Genomic DNA, 19,705 nt, shown 5'->3' with positions numbered 1-19,705 from the left:
ACTATGTTTTTCTGCCAAACCCCAGTCTAGTATAACACAGCGTTAACAATTTACATATTTCTGACAATGTCACCATAAACTTAAGTGTAACACGCCTTCACGTTTTATATGTTTTAATTTTTAGTAATTAGCAATTAAAGCTGTTAGATAATCTGAAACATTGTGGGGGAGTAGAAGAAAGCTACATGAAAAAACTCGAACAAATGTACCTCATATACTCAAAGTACACGCATTTTAGGTGTAGTACACCTAGCAGCCTATAGGTGGCGGAAGATGACCGAGCATGGACGGGGGGGGGGGGGGTGTAACGTCATGACGTCAGACGCACGTTCGGAAAAGAGGCGCGAGTGAAGATGGATTGAACAGAGACTTCACACTGGATTTGTTTTTATTAAATTTACGAAGCTGAGACTGTTTTCAAGTGTTGTTTTTATCAGGATGTCGTTGCTGAAACCCTTCAGTAAGCTGCCTGGTTTGAACACAGCGAACATCTTGGTGAGTTTCATTAACTGTGTACCGCCGCAGAGCCTAATCGCTATGTGAATAAGTGCATAGACAGCTAAATAAATGTGTTTTAAAGTCAAATAAGTCAGCTCAGTCTTCTGTTTACACTGACACCATTACAGAAACACGTAAACATGAGGTTGCTTGTTCTGTTGAGTGGAGAAATGCTTTGCTAAACCCAAGAAAACTGGCATCCTTTGACCATTATGCATGTACTGTTACTTGTTTACTGTTCTGGATACAGATACTTTGCTCTCTCCCTGACAGAGAGACCTACTTTTATCTAAACAAAGCACACTGTAAACACGTGGTGTTCAGTCTAATGGATGTACTACCTGACAAAATGAACCTACCGAACACTTGGAGCTCACCCTGACAGAGCAGCTCAAAGAAAACCATATGCTCCTTAATGTTTTGGTTACTAACCTGAGGGTTGGGGACCCTTCAAGAGGTCACTAGATAAATCCTTGATGGAAAGATTATTTGTAGAATAATAAAAGAGGACGAAACCATATTTCTGTAGCCGTATATTATAGTATTTTCCTTTATTTCCAATCTAAATTACTATTCTATATCTCTTTAGAACCAATCTCAGGAGGGAAAATGGTGGTACTGCTCACAATTAATGTCATGTGCAACGTATCAGGAGAGGTTTCAGGTTGACATTGTTTCATTTTAAGTGGTCAGATGCTGAAGTAAACGTATTTTGACTCTGTACATGTACATGACATGCAGTGAAAGTTGTCATCCCAGAGCACAGGAGGAACTTTCCTCCTAGACATCAAAGTATAGTTTGGATAACAGTATATTATTTCTTTGTGAAATACAGTGAAGAAGAAATAGGTTGCTCACAATGTAAACACTTCTGTACTAAATCTAAACTACTGTGTAGGGAATGTTTTTCAAATGCATCAAACAGATTTAAAAGTATACTTTTGTACTTCTTTTATTTATATTTTTATGGCAGTGTGTTTAGTATAAAGTGTTATCATCAGACTTTTGTGCTGACTCTGAGTGTTCTTTTTTTCCTCCAGCTGGTGGAAAGTGAGGAGCAGTTTCAGCAGAGTTTAGCTGATGCTCTGGTGGAGGAGACTGCTGTCACTGTCAATGTGTGAGTATTGCTCCGTCCCGTAAAACTGCTGAAGTTCACTTTCTGATGCATAAAATGCGTCATTAAGTGCTGTCGTGGTTCCTGGGGAGTATTTTGACAGAAGAGGATGCAAAAGCACACTTGTGAATTCAGATGAGTTTAATGGCAAAGAAACTGAAAGACCAGTATCACTGTAACATTTATATCATCCTGTTTTGATTAACTGCTCCCCACTGAAAGCCCTCAAGTGACCAGCTGATTACTTCCCTTATTTCCTATCATGTCCACACCCTGTTGTTTGCACGCACCCCTCTATCATGTATTCTTAGCCGCATTCACTAGATGATATAGTTCTCATTCATTATACCATTGCACACAACTGGAAACACCATCTGTGATTCACTTGTATATAATTTATTTTTAACCAGTGCGACTGTGCCATTTTATTTAGTAACAGTTTTGATAGTCAGACCATTGGTGAACAAGTTGTCTCTTTACATTCTTTCTTTTGTTTAGATCTACTGTATATTCAGCCAGGATATGTTGCATACTTTGTTACTGCATTCACTGTATATCAGTAATTGATATACAATCATTTATCAGTTTCCAAATGGGTAAATAATGTTCATATCAAGTCATAAACACAACTGGGAAACCCAGATTTTTCTGACAGCTCCATTGTCTAACTTGGTACTCAATAATACAAATTAATATATAGTGTAATATTATCCATCTTGAGTTGTCTGATGACACAAACACTGTCAAGCTGTAAACATAGGAATACGTAGTACTGCTCATCCCCTTTGAATGTGAATACAGCATTACTGACTCTGTTTGCTACTTATCAGTGACCATGTTCAGCCTGACAACATGCATGTTTACTGTACCAATCAGGAGACTAGCCAAGAGTCTCCCCCTCCCTATGGAGAACGAGGAGAGTCGTCCGAGAATAGACCTGGTGGTGTTCATCATCAACCTGACCTCAGAGCTCAGGTAACTCCCTAAATCCTTATATATTCATATTTTAATCTCCTCACCCATGTGTTTTTCCTAACCACCTGAACACACAGGTGAAATATCTACTATGTATTGTCGCCTCAGTTTGCCTAAATGAAACTCAATGAATTCCACTTGTGTGTTAACCTTAAACAACTCTCACAGATGTTTGCTCTGCACCTAAAGTGATTTCATTATTAGAAAAACTCAGTTGCACGGCATCAACTCCTTTGTTAATTAGAACTATGCCAGTGCTTCTTAAATACTCTGACAAGTCTTCAAATCAAAATCTTTCTTCTCTCTTTATTTCGCTCCCAACACAGACTTATACTCATCCACATAAATTTACTCTGGAATTAAACTGGAAGACTGATTTCATCGTTGTGTAGAAAAGGGCTACTGATTTTTGTAGCTGATGATATGATTAATCTATGATATAATAGTTGATTCTGTGACATGTATTATTTTGTTTTGTGACAGTTTCCAGTCAGCAGAAGCTTCCCTGAAATATTTGGACCCTGGGTATTTCCTAGGAAAAGTCTGCTTCATGGTCACTAATGGTACAGGAAATGAGTTAAATCCTTGAAGTTTATTTACCTTATTCTCTCTTATACTGTTGAAAAATGACCAACTCTTAGTTCAGCCTTTTCTGTGTCTCTCTCTGACAGTCTGTCCTCTTATGTTTCTTTTGTAGCTCGTAAGGCTTCGGCCCCCACGGAGCGCCTGGATGCTGTCAGAAAGCTGGCTGCTTCACTACACTGCCCCCTGTTGTTTGCAGAGGATCAGGTTTGTGCCAATGTTTGTCACAGATAAGTTAATTTACAAAATGTAGAAAATTTCTCTTGCTTGCCAGAGGCAGTAATGTTAGCTATAAAAGGTTTTTGTATCCAGTTGTACTTCTATAAACTAATAGTGGGACTGTTTAAAAAGTTGACCATGCGAATCAAAGGCTTTCTTGTAGAGTGTCAGTCGCATCAGCTGTAAGTCACTGTACTGCTACATAGTGAGGAAGCTCGTTGTCTCACAGCGATGATTTTATGAAAAAACACTAATGAACTTCATCCATCCATCCATCCATCCACTTTCTGCCACTTACCTGGGTCCAGGTTGCTTTAGTTCAATTCAGTATATCATTATAAATTCTTGTTATATACTGCTGGGAAAAACTAAACAACATTGTAAAATAAAAATAAATAAATAAATCATTTTTGGCCATATTAGTCCCTACTACTTTTCAGTCATACTTTCATGCTTTGTGCAGTATGTATATGAAACAGGTCCTAGATTTGTGCTGTGTGGTATTAAAAATGTCTTAATACCACAGAAGCATTCAGTTTTAGCCACTTACGCATTATGTAGCTCAGTGTTTCTGCAGTCTGAGGACTCTGTGTTGTTGTTGACAACATAACACCAAATGTCTCTACAGTGCGTCTTGTGTTTCTTTAAAAGCAGTCTCATGTGTAATGTTCCTCCCCTCCAGACACCTGATGGTGTGGCCAACGCCACAGAGAGGCTGCTGACCATCCTGAAGGTGTCGGCCGGTCTCGTTCCCATGGCTACTGCTCTCTACCTGTCAAACCTGACTCGATGCACCGTGCCCCCAGACATCGACCAGCCGAGCTTTGATTAGCTCCTGTGACTGATGTCTTTGAAGTGATCTTCCCTGACTTTACCATGTATATATTTATTTGTGGTGGTCTACTGCAACTGTTAACATATAGTGAACACATCAGCACAGTATTTTCCTTTTATTCATTTTACATTACATGTTTGAGCTCTGGCTTGTAGCCGCTGCAGGTTCTGTCTTGTCCTTGCAATCGGTATTTTCTTTTTTGTTTGTTTTGCTAAAGTGCACATCAGTAGAACTAGAACTGAAGTCCATAAAAACATATTGTCGCTCTTCCATGTGGCACCCATAAAGAAAATATGTGCAGAAGACATTTGTCACTTCAGGAAAACAGGTGTAAATAGTAAGATTAAAATAGCTGTTTTATTTTCAGGGTCCTGGTATTGCGCATGCTGACTCACTGTCATACTGGCACTGCTTACTGGGACACTTGAATGGAACAGAGCCATTGTTACTGTTATAGTCACACCTGTGCTTTTGCTACCATGACAAGTCAAAAAGCAAATGTATCACAGTAACTGAGCTCTCTGGTCAGTTATCATTACTGTTTAACATGAAACAGAGAATTTTAACCCATACAATGACCTTTGAACACAAACTTGTGACAGAGTAATCTAACAAATCAGCACTCAGCAACAAATTCACTAATTCATTAGTTCAAGACTGTGCCCACTCATGGGGCGCTGACACAGGTGATTTGAATCATTTTGGCTGATTAGACCTCAGGACTGTTTACAGTCTGAGCTTGACTGACGTCTCCCTCACTCTCCTGTTTGGTTTGTCTCAGCCTGCGAGGGCGGGACAAGTTACAACTTCCAGCAGAGCAGAGGGCTAATTAGTGAGATTGAAAACACCTGTGTTGGTGTGCAGGGTTTTAAAATTATACTGTGTTGTGATATATATGAACATATGATGCTGCCACAGATTACTTCTGTTTGGAATAGTGTAAATAATTATAATATACGTGTCTCTGTATATAGACATGTATTCAGTTTGTGTTGTCATAGTTGACAGACATTTGAACAATCTGTGGGATGCTTTTAATGTCAAACCTATTGTAATTACAAGGAAATAAAACACATATATGATCAATAAAAACATGACTGAACATTTATTTTATATAATTGAAACTTGGAAAGGTCATATTTAATTTTTATTTGCACTTTGGATGACTGAACGAAAGAAGTGTCACAAAGCAATAACAAGATATTAGTTGTAGGAGATACAGATTGTTAAATTTAATTTCCATTGTATTGTTGATGTTGAGGTTTAAACACCACTGAATTTACTGCACTAAATATTTTATTTTAAAATCATCTGTCTGAATTTATGTTGTCTGAATTCTTCTCTTGTGTGAAGAATTCACAATAATTACAGTGGTCGATTTCAATCTGAGCGACTTTAAAAGCTTTCCACTGAAGATTCAATTCATGTGTCCACTATTCAAACTGTTCAAATACAACAAGCTCCAATTGGCTCTAAAAATCGTTGGTATCCCAGATGTACAGATCTGAATTTTATGTCTCTTATTTGAGCATCTGAGTTTGAACAACTGTATTTTTTAACTTGATTTTTTTTAATGGGGCTGGGCTTATTGAATTTGAGCAATTTGAATAGAATTCAGAGAAGAAAGATTTCAGTGGTTTAAATTCAGTGGTGTTTAACTACATTAATAGTGTGTGTAAATGTGCATCTAATGGCAACAAACCATATCACCCAGCTGAGGTTTTTTTTAATAAAAAGTTTTTTTTTATAAAGAGTTTTTTTATAAACTAAGTCTTCTGCTGAATATGAGTTTGACCTCTGTTCAGTCTGCAGCCGGTCAGGGAGGAGCAAAGGGAGGCGCCCCCCACCCCCACCCCTTCAGAGTGTGACCACAGGCACTGTGCCTGGTGTCACGTCTGCATGCGTGCACTAACGCTCGCACGCACACACACAAAAACACTATTAATAGTTAGCTTATCATCATGGCAGTTATCCATCATACAAGTTAACCAAACACTGTTATGGCATCAAGTCAGAAACTGGAAGGACAACAAGGAGTCAGTGGGACTGGAGAATGTCAATGATAACGACAATGTCTTTCAGTCTTTTACAGTAACACACGACCTCTCAGCCAAGACAAACGAGCACTTCTTTCCACTTTACTGAAACCTCCTCAGATAGTTTTATTTTTTGAAGATAAAAGCTTAACTCTGAGTGACCTCTAATGAGCCACTGACACATCTTGTGTTGTGATTTTTGCAGCTCGACTTTATAATCACCTCAGATTCTCTGACGAGTCTCAGAGAGAGTCAGAGCTCTGAGTGCATCATCGTTATCATCATCATCATCATTTTCATTGGTTTCACTGGTCGACCCTACTGCATTGACCTCTTCACATCAGGAGTTTAAACATCTAATTAACTGATAGAAAGTTGACATGAATATCTGCTGTGCCAATCCAGTGAGTGGATGTTGAGATATTTCACTAAATACGCGAAAACTTTAACATGATGATGGCCTTACAGGAAAAACCAGAGGATCACCCAAGTCATTAGGATTCATCCTCTGGAGACCATGAATGTCTTGAACCAAATTTCATGGCAATCCATCTAATTTTTGTTGTGAAATTTCATTGAATTTTTCTGTGCCATTTGGTTAGACAAAATAATTTGAAGACATCACCTCAGACTCTAAATTGCAACGAGTATTTTTCACAGTTTTCTTACATTTCATTGACAAAACGCTTTTAATCGAGGCAGATAATAGTCACATTAATCAAAAATGAAAATGATCTTCAGACTTTTCCCAAATTACGTCTCACCTCTCCTCACCCTTTGCTTGATTCTACACCTCTGACTCGCCGCCCATATCTTCGATTTTAATGACAAAATAGCAATTTAGTCTGATTAAAACTGCTGTGCTTTCAAACCTGGGATTTGCAGCCCCCATAGGGTCCCAGTGTAAATCTGAATGGCTGAAGTGTATCATTTTTGTTTTTCTGATATTATCTTTTCTGCTCTAAAATTCAGTCAAATGGAACGATGGGTAAAGGAAAAAAGTCTCTTTGGCTTGTGCAGCTGTGATGAGAAGTCAGAAAGTGGACATTACTTTGTGTAGACCTCTTATTGAATGGCTTCATATAGAATATCATATAATATTACCAAAAAGTAGAATTGAGGTTTAATGTAATGAACGATCCGTGCCCCAGGGTTGAAAATTTGGAGACAAGATTTAAGGTTGAGACCAGGGTCAATTTGAGGGTGAGGAAAGAGAAGGAGGATTCATGCATTAAAGAGCAGAGGGTCGACACAAAGTTGAAGGAGTGCCCTAATATGGCTGCTGTGAGAGGGACTAAATTCTGGCCACTCTGCGCGGTCACGTCCACATGGATCAGGTGACCACGAATAGGAAAAATAATACTGTGTGTGTGTGTGTGTAGGTCGTTGGTGACATTGCCTTGGGTGAAATGTTCAAGTGGAGGTTTTTGAGACGCGTGCATGTCTGTAAGAGTGTGTGCGTGCATGTGTGTGAACAGGCACTTGATATGAAGAGTTTTTAGTCCAGACTCCTGGACTGCCTAACAATGTCCTGTATTGGCTTTCAGACCTCATACAGTGTCTTATCAAAGGCGTCCTTTCTCACATACTTTATTATTTATAAAGCAATGACCAGCAATTAGTTTCACTGATTTATAACTGTGGTCCTTCAGCACAGAGGATACAGGGGGCAAGTAATGAAATGGAAATAGAGACTGAAATGAACAGAAATAAACAATGAACAAGTTGAGTCAAGCTATAGAGACCTTTATTGGCAGTATGTGATAGGAGTTTCCAGCAAGTTCCAGTTCATCCAAGATCAATCAATCAACCAATCAATCAATCAATCAATCAATCTCATTTAACTGAAATAAAAAACATGTTTATTACAGAGCAGAAAACCTTTATAATCTAACACAATCTAGTAGTAATTCTGCAAAAAAGATACATTTGTGAAGCTATTTTATGTATTAGATTTTTTAATATTTGTATTCATTTAGAAGATCAACCCTTTTTATGTTCAAAAAAAGCACTCGCACAATTTCTTGTCTGTCTGTTATCTGACCCCCAGCGTGACATTAACCTTCAGCCACTGAAGCCCAGCTCTTTGTAGTTGGCGTCAATGTCAGCGATGACAGTGGCCATCACATTCCTCAGGGCCTGCTGCCCGGCTGGATCGAGTCCTGCCTTCTCCGCCATAACTTTAACAATGACCTCGGTGATCAGCTGTGAAGAAAATATAGAGAAAGTTCACAAACTACTTTCAGGTCAGGTTACAGGATACAAAATACAGATGCAACTTGTGTGGGGAAAGATCAAACTAAGGTGGGCTTCATATGTTAAAACGTCAACCTTACCTTGAAGTTACCAATGGGGATCTTGTGCTTGTTGGCATGGCTTTCAGCCAGAGGTTTGAGGATGCTGGCGTGGTTGCCTTTGGCCTTCAGCAGTTCACCAAGTTTCTTTAGCACAGTGGCACCGTGGGCAGAAACAGATGTGTTACTGGCCAGGTCAGACTTAGCGATGCCGGCAAACTTGGGGAACAGCATCTGGGTCTCTGGGTTCTCCGTGAATAGACTGTGAAGAAAAGGAAATGGGAGGATTCGCCAAAGATAATAATACCCCACCAGGGCCGTAGTTCCAACTGAGGACACTGAGGTCATTGGCTACGGCCCTGTGATACCTCCACCCTGACCTACAGGAAAGAATAATCATATCTTGTCAGAGTCACTGACCGGGTCAGAACCATGTTCCCATGGGTGGGGTAGTCCGCCTCCACCGGACCCCAGAATTTCAAAACTGTGTCATAGTCAGTCATGATCTGAGGAGATGGAGGAAAAGGGTCATAAAAACATTACAGAACGCTGATTTGAGGAATAAAAGACCAGATTCAGAGAGAAAGTCAGAAAGAAATAAAGGACCCATCAGAGAAAAAGTCTCCTGGTCACATGAAGTTTATGTGAGCTACATAAACACTGTTATCTATTGTTCCGGCGTTGCATTTCCCCTGTGTGATTTGATGGCCAGCAGCCAAAAAACACAGCATTGAAGGACAACTCATTACTAGAAAGAGGCAGATACATTACCTTATCTGCCCCCACTGAATCTATAATGTGGCCTCAGTGTAGCCCTGCATAATTTATGTGAAGTGAAATCAGATGCACTGTTGGTTTTGATGCTATTAAACTGTCAAAAAGTAATAAAGAATTATTAATGTAAGCAACATGTTTTTTTCTTTAAAACTGACATTTCTCTTTGTGAGGATAGTTATCAGCATTTTATTTCTGCTAATATTACTTCTTTTAGTAGCAGCAAGGCTTTTCTCTGCATCATTAATCTATAATATATAATCAAATCAGGTTAAAGTATGTCTTAATATTCAGAACTCCTGAATTCAAAATGATCACCAGATTCTGCTTTAATCAACCTGTTACTTTGTTTTGCATCAGCCTTATTGAGTCAGTATTCCTCACATCAACACATTTTTATCAGTAAATTAAAATTATTATAAGAAAACTGTTATTATAAGAAACTATAAGAAAAACAGACAGTGCCTACCTGCAAAGCAGTAAGATGTCCTGTGTGATTATACTAAATTCCTCTTGGCCTGACTTCACCTCCACCTCAAAGCTGACCTTTTATACTCCCTCCTCCCTCTGTCCTATCACCAAATTATTCCAGCCCTCCCATCAGACTACCTCCCTCACAGCACGTCACAACACCTCTAACCTTAATCTGGAAACTTTTGGAGCCATTCAAAACATTGTCCTTGATATGATTATGTGTCACTTGGGGCGTCTTTGTCATTTTGTGTTTCATCTCTCTGATGCTTTATATGCCCCGCTTAATCTCATTTGACTAAAGAAGATCATATTTACCAGAAAGATGATTAAAGAAGAATAATTTATATTCATGCATTCATGTTTTGTCTGCCGTGTCCACTCAGTCCTCTGTTTAATGTCTGGTACTGCTGATTTGGACATTTGGGTTCTCACATACAGCTCTTCTAGGTAATGTCTAGATAAATTCATCGTTGCAGTGCACCCACCCACCCACACACACACACACACACACACACACACACAGCATCCTGATCAGTATACTTCCCCTAGCAGCCCTTATGATAACAAAGTAAGAGGTGTTGTTAGACCCACCATGAAGTGGTTTTACTGCACTGGCTGTACTATCTATACATCTAGCTAAAAGTAATGCAGTCTAATACAACAGCCCTGCAGTAAGGCTATTTTGGAAGCCGTGGTTTGTGCTAATGTTGAATGTGCCACATTTAAGATGTGCTTCAAATATTTTGTCCTCCATATTTACATAAGTAATTCGGTTAATTATCAGCTTTAGCCAGATATAATGAAAATAACATAAAATCATAGTGTTTAGCCACTGTACGTGTTGCATAATGTTATTCTTTCAGTATGGTTCATGATCATTGCGAAAGATAATGTGACACATACGAGTACGACCACACTCAGCCTCCAGCATCGTAATGAACATCGGCCCCCAGGGGACTGCTATGGGGTGGATATTGAGTCTTTTTAAAGAAGAGCAGCCTCCAGTGGGAAGATTAAATCTATATATGTCCTCCAGGTTATGTTTGTTGTTTTTATAGATACAAAAGGGTATGTGTGTACATCCAATCCCATATTTAGGCCAGGTGCAGGACAGTGCCAGGCAACAGGCAACACTTCAACCCAGTTAGGTTGAATTTACTTTAAATCATCAGGATAGTCCAGTCAAATGCAGAGGATACTGTACACAGGCTCAGAGTTGATAATGTAATAGTAACTTTATTGTCAAACAATCAAATCCCACAATGAATTACCGTCGTAAAACACAGATATCATATACAATAGCAAGATATGAAGTCTGTAAAATATTTTAAAAGAAGTTTTACATGAGGGGAGATACAGCACAAAAACAACGTACAAGATAAATGTGGATTTTATATTCTGACGGAAATCCCACAGAATCACACGTGCGGACAGACATGCATCCACACGCAAGAAGTCAATGTTATGTAAAACACCACCATCCTACATGTTTTGTATAAACCATCTGTAATGTTTTGTATAGCAATCAGCATTTTTTGGATCATCGACCACGTACGTAACATAAATAATTCATACGTAAATTCATTTTCATCACACACAGGACTCTTCGCACCTCCCTCATAACTCACCCCAGCCCTTTCCATCATGCTGTTATAAAAACCAGGATAAATGCATTTGTTCCCACAGTGGTTGATTTTATTTTATTTGCATGTCTTATACATTTGGTGGCTGCGGCTGGTTTTGTTTTAAATTAGTTATATCCATGGATTCACCTCATGAGCCCTTCAAAGCAAAGTGCTGCACAATAAAAGCATGATGGTCGATAATGTAATGCACTGTAATATTTCATTTCATCATTATCATTACTTTTGATACTTTACTGATAATACTTTTGTAGTTTTACTTGAGTAGGATTCAAATACAGAACTTCTACTTGTAAATGATTTTTTTTTTTTTTTTTTTTTACAGTGTAGTGTTGCTGCTTAGGTTCAGCAGAGCAGTATTTTACAGTGCTTGTGAATAAAGGTTGTAAATACTGACCACTGTGACCTCTGCTGGTCAACTCTCATCATCACAATAGGTGAAGGGTTAGTTCCGCCTCCTCTGAGCGGTGATTGGTCCGTACAGCAGCGCCACCGGACCGTCTGTCCAATAGTATCTTCAGCTCGCGTCACATGGTTTTAGAGCAACCGGAAGTTTTGAAAGGCTGTGTTGTAGTTCGCTGTTACTTTTTTTGCTGCCACTTTAAAAACACACCGTTTATAGGTTTTAAATACACTGGTCAGCAGAGATATTCTCCAAGATGATTCAGGCTTTGAAAGGCGTCAGACACCTGAAATCCAGTGCAATGAAACAAGCGGGTAAATGTGTGAATGTGTGTGTGTGTGTGTTTGAGATGTGAAATGAATCGTGTTGACATGCCAGTCAGCACTGGAGATGTTTCTTTAGTCTTACAAGACTGAGACTTTGCTGTGTTGTGCCCAGTTTCTTTACTGAACACAACAGTAACACAGGAGGACACATGGTGAATATAAGCGAACACACCCTGGCTGATGGGAAAGATACTAACAAATGTAGACAAATACCTTCTGTTTATACTGAATATATGTTTTCATATGTTCGTATGAGGATAACGGGAAACTGTGTTGTTACATAGAGTTAAACTAAAAAGGCTGGTAAAGCGGTTTGATATTAGCTTTGGTTTATATTTGTAAAATATCTAAAAAAGCAAGAATCTGCATTTGTGTTTCTTGTGTTTTGCAGAAAATTAGTCAACAATCCTGATATTTCTGAAGCAAAAATGCCAAAACATCTGTTGGTTCCAGCTTCGCAAATGTGGAGATCTGCTGTATTTTCTGTCCTATGCTAATGTGTAAAGTGAATATTTTTAGGTTTTGGAAAAACTAAACAAACAAATTGAGGACCCATTTCTCATTAGTCTTCTGAGTTTTGACATTTTAGTGGCAGGACACTGAATTAATCAGTTAATCAGAAATCTATCAATAGATCAATTGATCATCCAAATAATCAATTGATGGCTGCAGCCCCAATCATAGGCACAAGCCAACACTAATGCCAGTTAAAGATAACATCACCAAATTCTCTCATTTTTTTTATTTATATATTTATTTAGATAGATTCATATTATATTATTATCAACTAATATGTTTATAAACTAATTGTTTAAACAGTAAACAACGTTAGACATAGAAAGAGTGTGTATTCCTCAATATTAGTGGTAACTAATATTGCGTCCAGCCTGCTGTGAATATTACAAAGTCAGAGTGTGTTGTGTGTCCAGTTTCAGAGCTCTCGGTTCCCGTCCCATGGGGAGAGCTCAGAGGAAAAGTCTGGGGTCCTGATCACGGCCGTCCTGTGCTGTGCGTTCATGGCTGGGCTGACAACTGTGGTACATTCAACACCCTCATTCCACTGCTGCCTAAAGGTAATTCGTGTTGTTGTAGTAAACTCCATGTAAAAGTTAATACTGTTCTCAGCACCCCAGTTTTATCTCTTCATACTTCATGTTTCTTTCTCTCAGAAAGTAAAAATCCAGTCCGCGAGCGTTGGATTCAAGGCGTTAAAACTAAATTGGGAGAGTGCTGTAGAACTATTATTTACAGCTGTTTTAACACAGTAGTACTTTTTGGGCAAATGTCTGAACGTGAACAGTCTGCCCTTTACCAAGACACTGACGTTACAATTGCAGAGTTCAGTTTAGTGAGAGTCACTTGGTTAGACTCAGTCCTCCTCTCTGTCTGTCCCTTCCTCTCAGAGTGCAGATACGTGGCGGTGGACCTGGCAGGTCACGGTCGGTCGTCACATCGTCCTCCTGGAGTCTTCTACTCGTTTCCTGCGTATGTGGCGGATGTACGCAGAGTCGTTGATGGTGTGTAGAATTCAAATCAAATATCAGCCTTCGGGTAGCAGGTTACATGCTTCTGGGGATGTTGGAACAGTTGTTTGTTAACGTTTGGTCACCCCCCTGGGCGAATCAAACAGACAAAATAAGCATTTCTTCCACAATTTAAGACACTGTTAGTTTTTATTTTGTGAAAAATGAAACAATAACTGAAGTTTCGCTTTTACAAATGAGATTTTTGATTTCCTGCTGTGTAATAACTGCACACAGGTTATTGAATATTTATTTGCGTAAGATCAAAAATTGGTAGAAATAGTTGTTGAATACAAATCAAGGTCCACTTACTGGCTCGTTTTGGAGCTTTCAACCACATCTTTAAGTGTTTTCATAAGATGATGAAGGTGACAGTGATGGCGTATAAGATATGTCCAAAGCCCAATCCTCTGTGGATGACTGCATTACCTTTTTTTTTGTCAGATTGAAAATCTGATGTAATTTTGCATCATTTAGGCATTGCAGTATGTATTCATATAGAAAAAAAGATGAATATATAAACCCGAGCATCTGTGAGGCAGTTAAACCACAGCAGTGATGTTGTCTTTCCACTTAAGGACAGTCTCAGTGTTCTGTGATGAGATACTGAACCTGGTTGATGATCTGTGAAATTAACTCCCACAGCTCTGCAGTGGAGCAAATTCTCCATCATAGGCCACAGTATGGGTGAGTGTGACTTTACAGCAGAAATTAGAACAATGAATATGTTTGAGGTACGTTATATCTATGTGTCCACTTTCTTCTTTTTTCTTATTTCAGGTGGTAACGTTGCTGGACTGGTAAGTGAGAGCATCAAAACAGTTTTCACATAACATACAGACACAGTTTTGTCTTATTACATTGCATCTTCATCCGTATTCTGTTTTTCACAGTTCAGTGCTCTGTATCCTGAGATGGTGGAAGCTGTTGTGCTTCTTGACTCCTACGGATTTTTACCTACAGATCCGGTACTTTACCAGCTTTTACCCCACAGACTATAGTGGTCATTAAAGAGCTATAAGTTGGGGTTAAGAGTGAAGAATGTGCTTTGAATTTACACCAGGGGTCTCAAACTATGAGCCTGGCATTAAAAGGCTGCACAGCTTCACACACAGTCAGAATTCTAGGGTGTGAGTAAAAAGGCATTACGTTTAGTCACCAATGTATCTGAGACTGCCAGTTTTGTCCTTTGGGTCAGTGCTAAGCATTTGTATTATATTATTGCATCACATTTTATTACATTATCTCTAATACACAACAAGCTGGGCTGTACAATCCACTCTCCTCAGCGGTTTTGAATTGCTTCCCTCATCATTTATGTCTGTTTTCTCGCAGAAAGAAATGCCTAAAGTGATGAGGCAGGGGGATGGATGAGATGCTTCAGTTTGAAAAAAAGACAGAAGAGAAGAAAAGAGTTTACACCTATGAGAAGGCATTGGAGAGGTATTACACCTTCCTGTTTATGGGATTCTTAAAAGGACTGCTGACAATCTACTCATCCTCTAACTTTGTTTGTACAAGTGTTGTATAAAAAATTTATTTCTGACAGGCTTTTGGCTGTAAACCCTGACTCTGTCTGAACGGTCGGCGCGCATCCTTTTAGAGCGAGGTCTAGTTCAAGTGGAAGGAGGTAAATCTTTATCCTCCTCTTCTCTGCTTTCATGTTTGTTATGGGTGCCCCTCTGTGAGTTTGTTCTCTGAATAGTCTCATCCTGTTTTTCTTCTTGAGCTGGTAAATGTGCTCTTCTCTTGCAGGATTTGTGTACTCTCGAGACTTTCGTATTAATCTGGTAAGTTACTGCTGAACTGCAACAGCTCATCACTTCTTTACCTTCTTAGTTCTCTCAAAGGTGTAGCACGAAGCCCAGAAAATCCCTAGTCTAGTGTGTTTTTATTTTATCATTTCAGAAGAACATAGTGCGCATCAGTTTCGGAGCAGAGTCTGGAGATGCAGTCCAGGATAAAAGCCTCCATCCTAGTTGTTCTGTAAGATATTCATCCACCTCAAATTTCCATATTACGTGTACTAAACTGAGTATAATACAACATTGTGCCTAACTAAACATAAATACATCTTTGTCTTTACAGAGCAGAGGGCGGCTTTGAGAAAATATTTGCTGAACATGATCAAAAGAAATTTATATCAGCGCTTCTCCAGGCCTACAGGGACAAAAATGTGAGTGTATTGTTGTAGGGAAGAAGGTGCACTTGCATCTTGGAGCTTATTTTTAGTCGTTAAGCCTGTGTGTAATTGTGCCTAGTAGACAGACAGACTGACAGACAGCTGCAGAGACGCAAAAGTAGCAGCGTCGTACAAGCTCAGTGTCTCAGAGGCAGCAGAATTTTTTTATAGCTGTGAACCTCAACGCTGACCCACATATTTGGTCAAATGCTGCTGATGAGAGAGAGAACAGAGGATGTGCGTCAAGAAAATGCCTCCAATAAAGGTCTCTGCCCATGTCAGCTAAATGGATCAAATTTCATTGTACAACAAAAGCTTTACAGAGCATTATAATGAGTTTCAGATTGTGGTTTAGCTGTTCGGTTCACAATTTTATTGCTTTGTTTCACTCTGTCTGCCCTCATAGTGTTGTGTTTGGCAACAGCGAGCAGCTATTTTCAGAGAAAAAGATCAAAAAACCCACTGTACAATACCTGCTCAGCATCAAACAGACACAGTTAGCAACAAGATAGTGAACATTGTGGAGTATTTGGCAGCTACAAAGCCAGATATTTCCCTCAGGAGGTGGTGGAGGCCAAAATCAGGGTTAAAAGAGAGAGAATATTGGACTTGGACAAATTCATCACATCAACCAAAAGGACAATGTTATGTTAATGTTCACCAAAAAAAACTCTTATTGCAGGTTTAAAGGCTGCACAAAATCTAATTGTCTGTCTGTCTCTTTCTCTCAGCACACAGTGGTAAAAGTACCAGGTGATCATCACATCCACCTGAATGATCCTGAAGTCGTCGCCCCACTTGTGTCAGACTTCCTGAGGACCAAAGTGTTGGGACAGTCAGACAGGCAGACAGATGTACAGACCTCTAAGTTATAGCAAACACACAAAAACAACTGTTTTGTCTGTCACACATGAATGAACAACTTTCTGTTAATGCATTATGGAAGGGTGTGAATTGTTTTATTTATACTGGACTGTTTACACTCACCTTGGTGCTTTATCCACAGTCTGCCAGCTGTCTTAGCCTCAACTAGCTGCCACATGTTGGTGGACAACTGAATTATTTAAAGTATTTTAGTACATATTGATGTGCACTGTTGCTGATTTGAGTGACAGTGGCATTGTGAACAATATTAGTCATGTTTCACACCAAACTGCTTTTCTTTAACTCCAGATGGGCTGTAAAATGCATTAGTCAGATGTTCTCCTTTGCACTGACAGAGGTCAGCATCAGTCTGTTATGCAGTACTGTGTGTATTTTAGCAGTAAAACGACACTCCTGTATCGCACCATTGCTCCAAAACCTACAGCGACTGAGACGCTCAACAACGACCCAATAAAACACAAGCATATTAAAAAAATGTTTGTGTCCCCTGGAAACCCTTTCGGTGGCGTCTGTGCTTCTTGCAGCACATCTCTGTATTTGGTTGAATTGGCTGAATTTGCAGCGTATGTGTTATAAAGTCGATGATGCCGTTTTCTTAATTTGCTTGTGTTTTGTCTGTTTTCATTTGTTTAGTTCAGCTGCAGTGCATCGAGCTCTCTCAGCCGCTGCAGAAACCTCTCATTATCATTTACAGCTTGAAAGTAAGAGTGGAACACTTGAAAACCTGTGGCTACTGATGGAATTATAAGGCATAAGCTAAAAAAAGTAACAAGACTAAAACTATGTGCTCATTAACACTAGTGGGACAAAAACCATAACATTTTGCCTGAGGGTGGCACCAGAGGAGAGACTATGTTGTTTAAATCAAAGGGGTTTACCTCAAATACAATGGCCTGATGAAGACTAGTCATCCCCACTTTTTCAGCCTCGGCTGCACAGTATGTTCTCAGCGGTGCTTTTAGTTTAATCCCAACATCCAAGTGTAACTTTGAGCATGTTAACATTTCTAATGTTTTGACAAAATAATCTTAACTCAAGGTCAACTCACAGTATTTTTGTTCAGAGCTTTTATTGGCACCTCCCTGTTCATCGATTATCACAAAGTAGCTTGATCTGACCTTGAGACTTTGTCCATGTGTTAACAGGTGGTCATATATGAGGCGAGATCTTTGATCTCTCCTCGTCCGTCCACTGACTCCTGGTCAAGACACTGATTAAACACAACATCAGCTGTCCTTGAACACTGGTCCAAAACCAGTCACAGCATTAACCGGGACAGAAGTCCTCAACCAAATCAAGAAGGCCATTTACATCAAGTGCCATGAGATTTTAAATTGTTCTTGTCAAGCTAATGTTCCCAAGGTCAAAGTGGAGTCTTGAAGATGAAGGCAATTTATTCATTTGCATTAGATGTTGTTGCTTTTGCGATTATCTGCCATACAGTTAAGTGTTGGTGAAGTGGAAACTTTGACCTGCTGCATAAAAAGTCACTAAGGCCTCTTCAGGATTCATCTTCAGATGACCAGGAATATTTATTTACACATAGTTCATACACTGAGGCAGTATCAAACTACTCTATACGGTTTTATTTAAATGCAATTCAAGAACAAAATAATTTTGTTTTGAGCTTTGTCAAAGTGCGTCACAAAGAAGAAATGACTAGGAAGAAGAAAGGCGGCTGAACTCTTTGTTTGGCCCGATGTGTTTCTGCTGCCCAACAGACTGCTGCTACACCAGCGGGCAGAGGTTTTATCACCTTGTACCTGCTGTCTTTGACGATTGTTTGAGATGCACTGTGTGTAGGTCAGATGTCTTAGAAGTCTGCTGCCTGCTGTTAATATTTCAGCAGATGTACAGTCTCTCTGAAGTGTGTGTCCTCATGTTTAATCTCAAACGTAAGTGAATAGTGGGAGTGAAGGGTGTGTACTTGAGAGTGAAAGCAGAGAATGAATCTGGATACAAGTGCTGTAACACAATATCTGCAATGCAGCTTTTAAACTGAACACGTCAGGAATGGCATTTATTTTTGAGGATTATCTGTAGGACATCCAGCTACAGTTCCTGATTTCAAATGTGTTGTGTTTCTGTGTCTAATTTTAGAAGTATTTTAACATTTGCACAGGCTATCTGGTGTCTATATTTATCCATAAAAATGTGTGGTTATTTCAGAATCTGGAATTTTTGTGATTTCTGTCCAAGAAAAGTTTTAAAATGCAGATGAATGCAGTTGTTTGACAGATGTGTAAAATAAATGACTGGAGCACTGTCACTTTCTTGGTAAGCCTTCTTGTTGTTTTTTTTTTTTTTTTCTTTGAATAATTTACAGTTGTTTTCAGTCAGACACTGTGCTGTAAATTCAGTTATAAATTCACACCATTTTCTGTTTCTGTGCAACATGTTGTGACTAAGATTACATTGTTGCTGTTGTTGTTGCTCTGTTTTATTGTATTGTATCACCCCTAGGAGACTTAAACAACAGATTTGTTAATTTATGTTTGTACTGTTCCTCTTTAAATTTCAGCAGAAACGTTTTATAAATATGCAGCTATGCCAGCGTTAAAACTGGAAATAGGCCTGTGTTATTTATTGAATTTAATTCATATAGTTTTCTATTCTAATTTTTATCAACCCAGAATGTTTAGCACTTTCAGTTAAACTTTTACTCCTGTGGTCATCATCTTATTTATCTAACAGTAGCAGTTATCTTTTGATACTCTGACGAACAGAGATGAAAAGTAGAGAAGAGTTATTTATCATAAAGCAGCTCACTAGCAATACATAATTCTCTGTTTATCTAATGTTTACTTTATGTTACCAGATGAAAGATTTTAATGTTGAATCTCTGAGGTGTGTACTACAGAAGAATGAGTCCTGCTCTACTTCTAAACTAACCTGTGTCCCACAAGCTTCTGAAAGTTTCTTTCATCAATCTTTTTATAAGA

At 39.0% G+C, this 19,705-nt stretch overlaps 3 protein-coding genes and 1 long non-coding RNA gene across 5 annotated transcripts in view; 3 read left to right on the top strand and 1 right to left on the bottom strand.

The window, feature by feature from the left end:
* LOC127142488 (uncharacterized) overlaps nucleotides 1-5,315 on the top strand; it is a 293,661-nt gene extending 288,346 nt beyond the window's left edge. For both annotated transcript variants that reach the window (XR_007813272.1, XR_007813271.1), the window contains exon 2: nucleotides 5,005-5,315. This is a non-coding gene — a long non-coding RNA (uncharacterized LOC127142488). The remainder of the gene's footprint in view (nucleotides 1-5,004) is intronic.
* On the top strand, nucleotides 309-5,315 carry pane1 (proliferation associated nuclear element). The gene is made up of 6 exons (XM_018665115.2): nucleotides 309-495; nucleotides 1,539-1,615; nucleotides 2,489-2,587; nucleotides 3,071-3,150; nucleotides 3,285-3,376; nucleotides 4,071-5,315. The coding sequence occupies exons 1-6, from the start codon at nucleotides 439-441 to the stop codon at nucleotides 4,218-4,220; spliced, it is 555 nt and encodes a 184-aa protein (XP_018520631.1). The 5' UTR covers nucleotides 309-438; the 3' UTR covers nucleotides 4,221-5,315.
* A 2,674-nt stretch (nucleotides 5,316-7,989) lies between these two features.
* On the bottom strand, nucleotides 7,990-9,905 carry mb (myoglobin). The gene is made up of 4 exons (XM_018665198.2): nucleotides 9,797-9,905; nucleotides 8,974-9,059; nucleotides 8,596-8,815; nucleotides 7,990-8,464 (listed from the first exon to the last, which is right to left on the bottom strand). The coding sequence occupies exons 2-4, from the start codon at nucleotides 9,054-9,056 to the stop codon at nucleotides 8,324-8,326; spliced, it is 444 nt and encodes a 147-aa protein (XP_018520714.1). The 5' UTR covers nucleotides 9,057-9,059; nucleotides 9,797-9,905; the 3' UTR covers nucleotides 7,990-8,323.
* A 2,066-nt stretch (nucleotides 9,906-11,971) lies between these two features.
* Nucleotides 11,972-19,190, top strand: LOC108875879 (serine hydrolase-like protein). The gene is given in 15 exon segments (XM_018665065.2): nucleotides 11,972-12,161; nucleotides 13,103-13,246; nucleotides 13,577-13,690; nucleotides 14,342-14,383; nucleotides 14,477-14,496; nucleotides 14,590-14,664; nucleotides 15,032-15,058; nucleotides 15,060-15,139; nucleotides 15,246-15,264; nucleotides 15,266-15,326; nucleotides 15,452-15,486; nucleotides 15,605-15,628; nucleotides 15,630-15,682; nucleotides 15,785-15,872; nucleotides 16,610-19,190. Coding segments are annotated over 15 exon segments (984 nt in total). The 5' UTR covers nucleotides 11,972-12,103; the 3' UTR covers nucleotides 16,754-19,190.
* The last annotated feature ends 515 nt before the right edge of the window (nucleotides 19,191-19,705 follow it).

The sequence above is a fragment of the Lates calcarifer genome, linkage group LG5 (assembly GCF_001640805.2).
Source record: "Lates calcarifer isolate ASB-BC8 linkage group LG5, TLL_Latcal_v3, whole genome shotgun sequence".
NCBI lineage: Eukaryota > Metazoa > Chordata > Actinopteri > Centropomidae > Lates > Lates calcarifer.
Note: the sequence above shows the minus strand (reverse complement) of the source record. Positions and strands in the feature narration are given on the sequence as shown.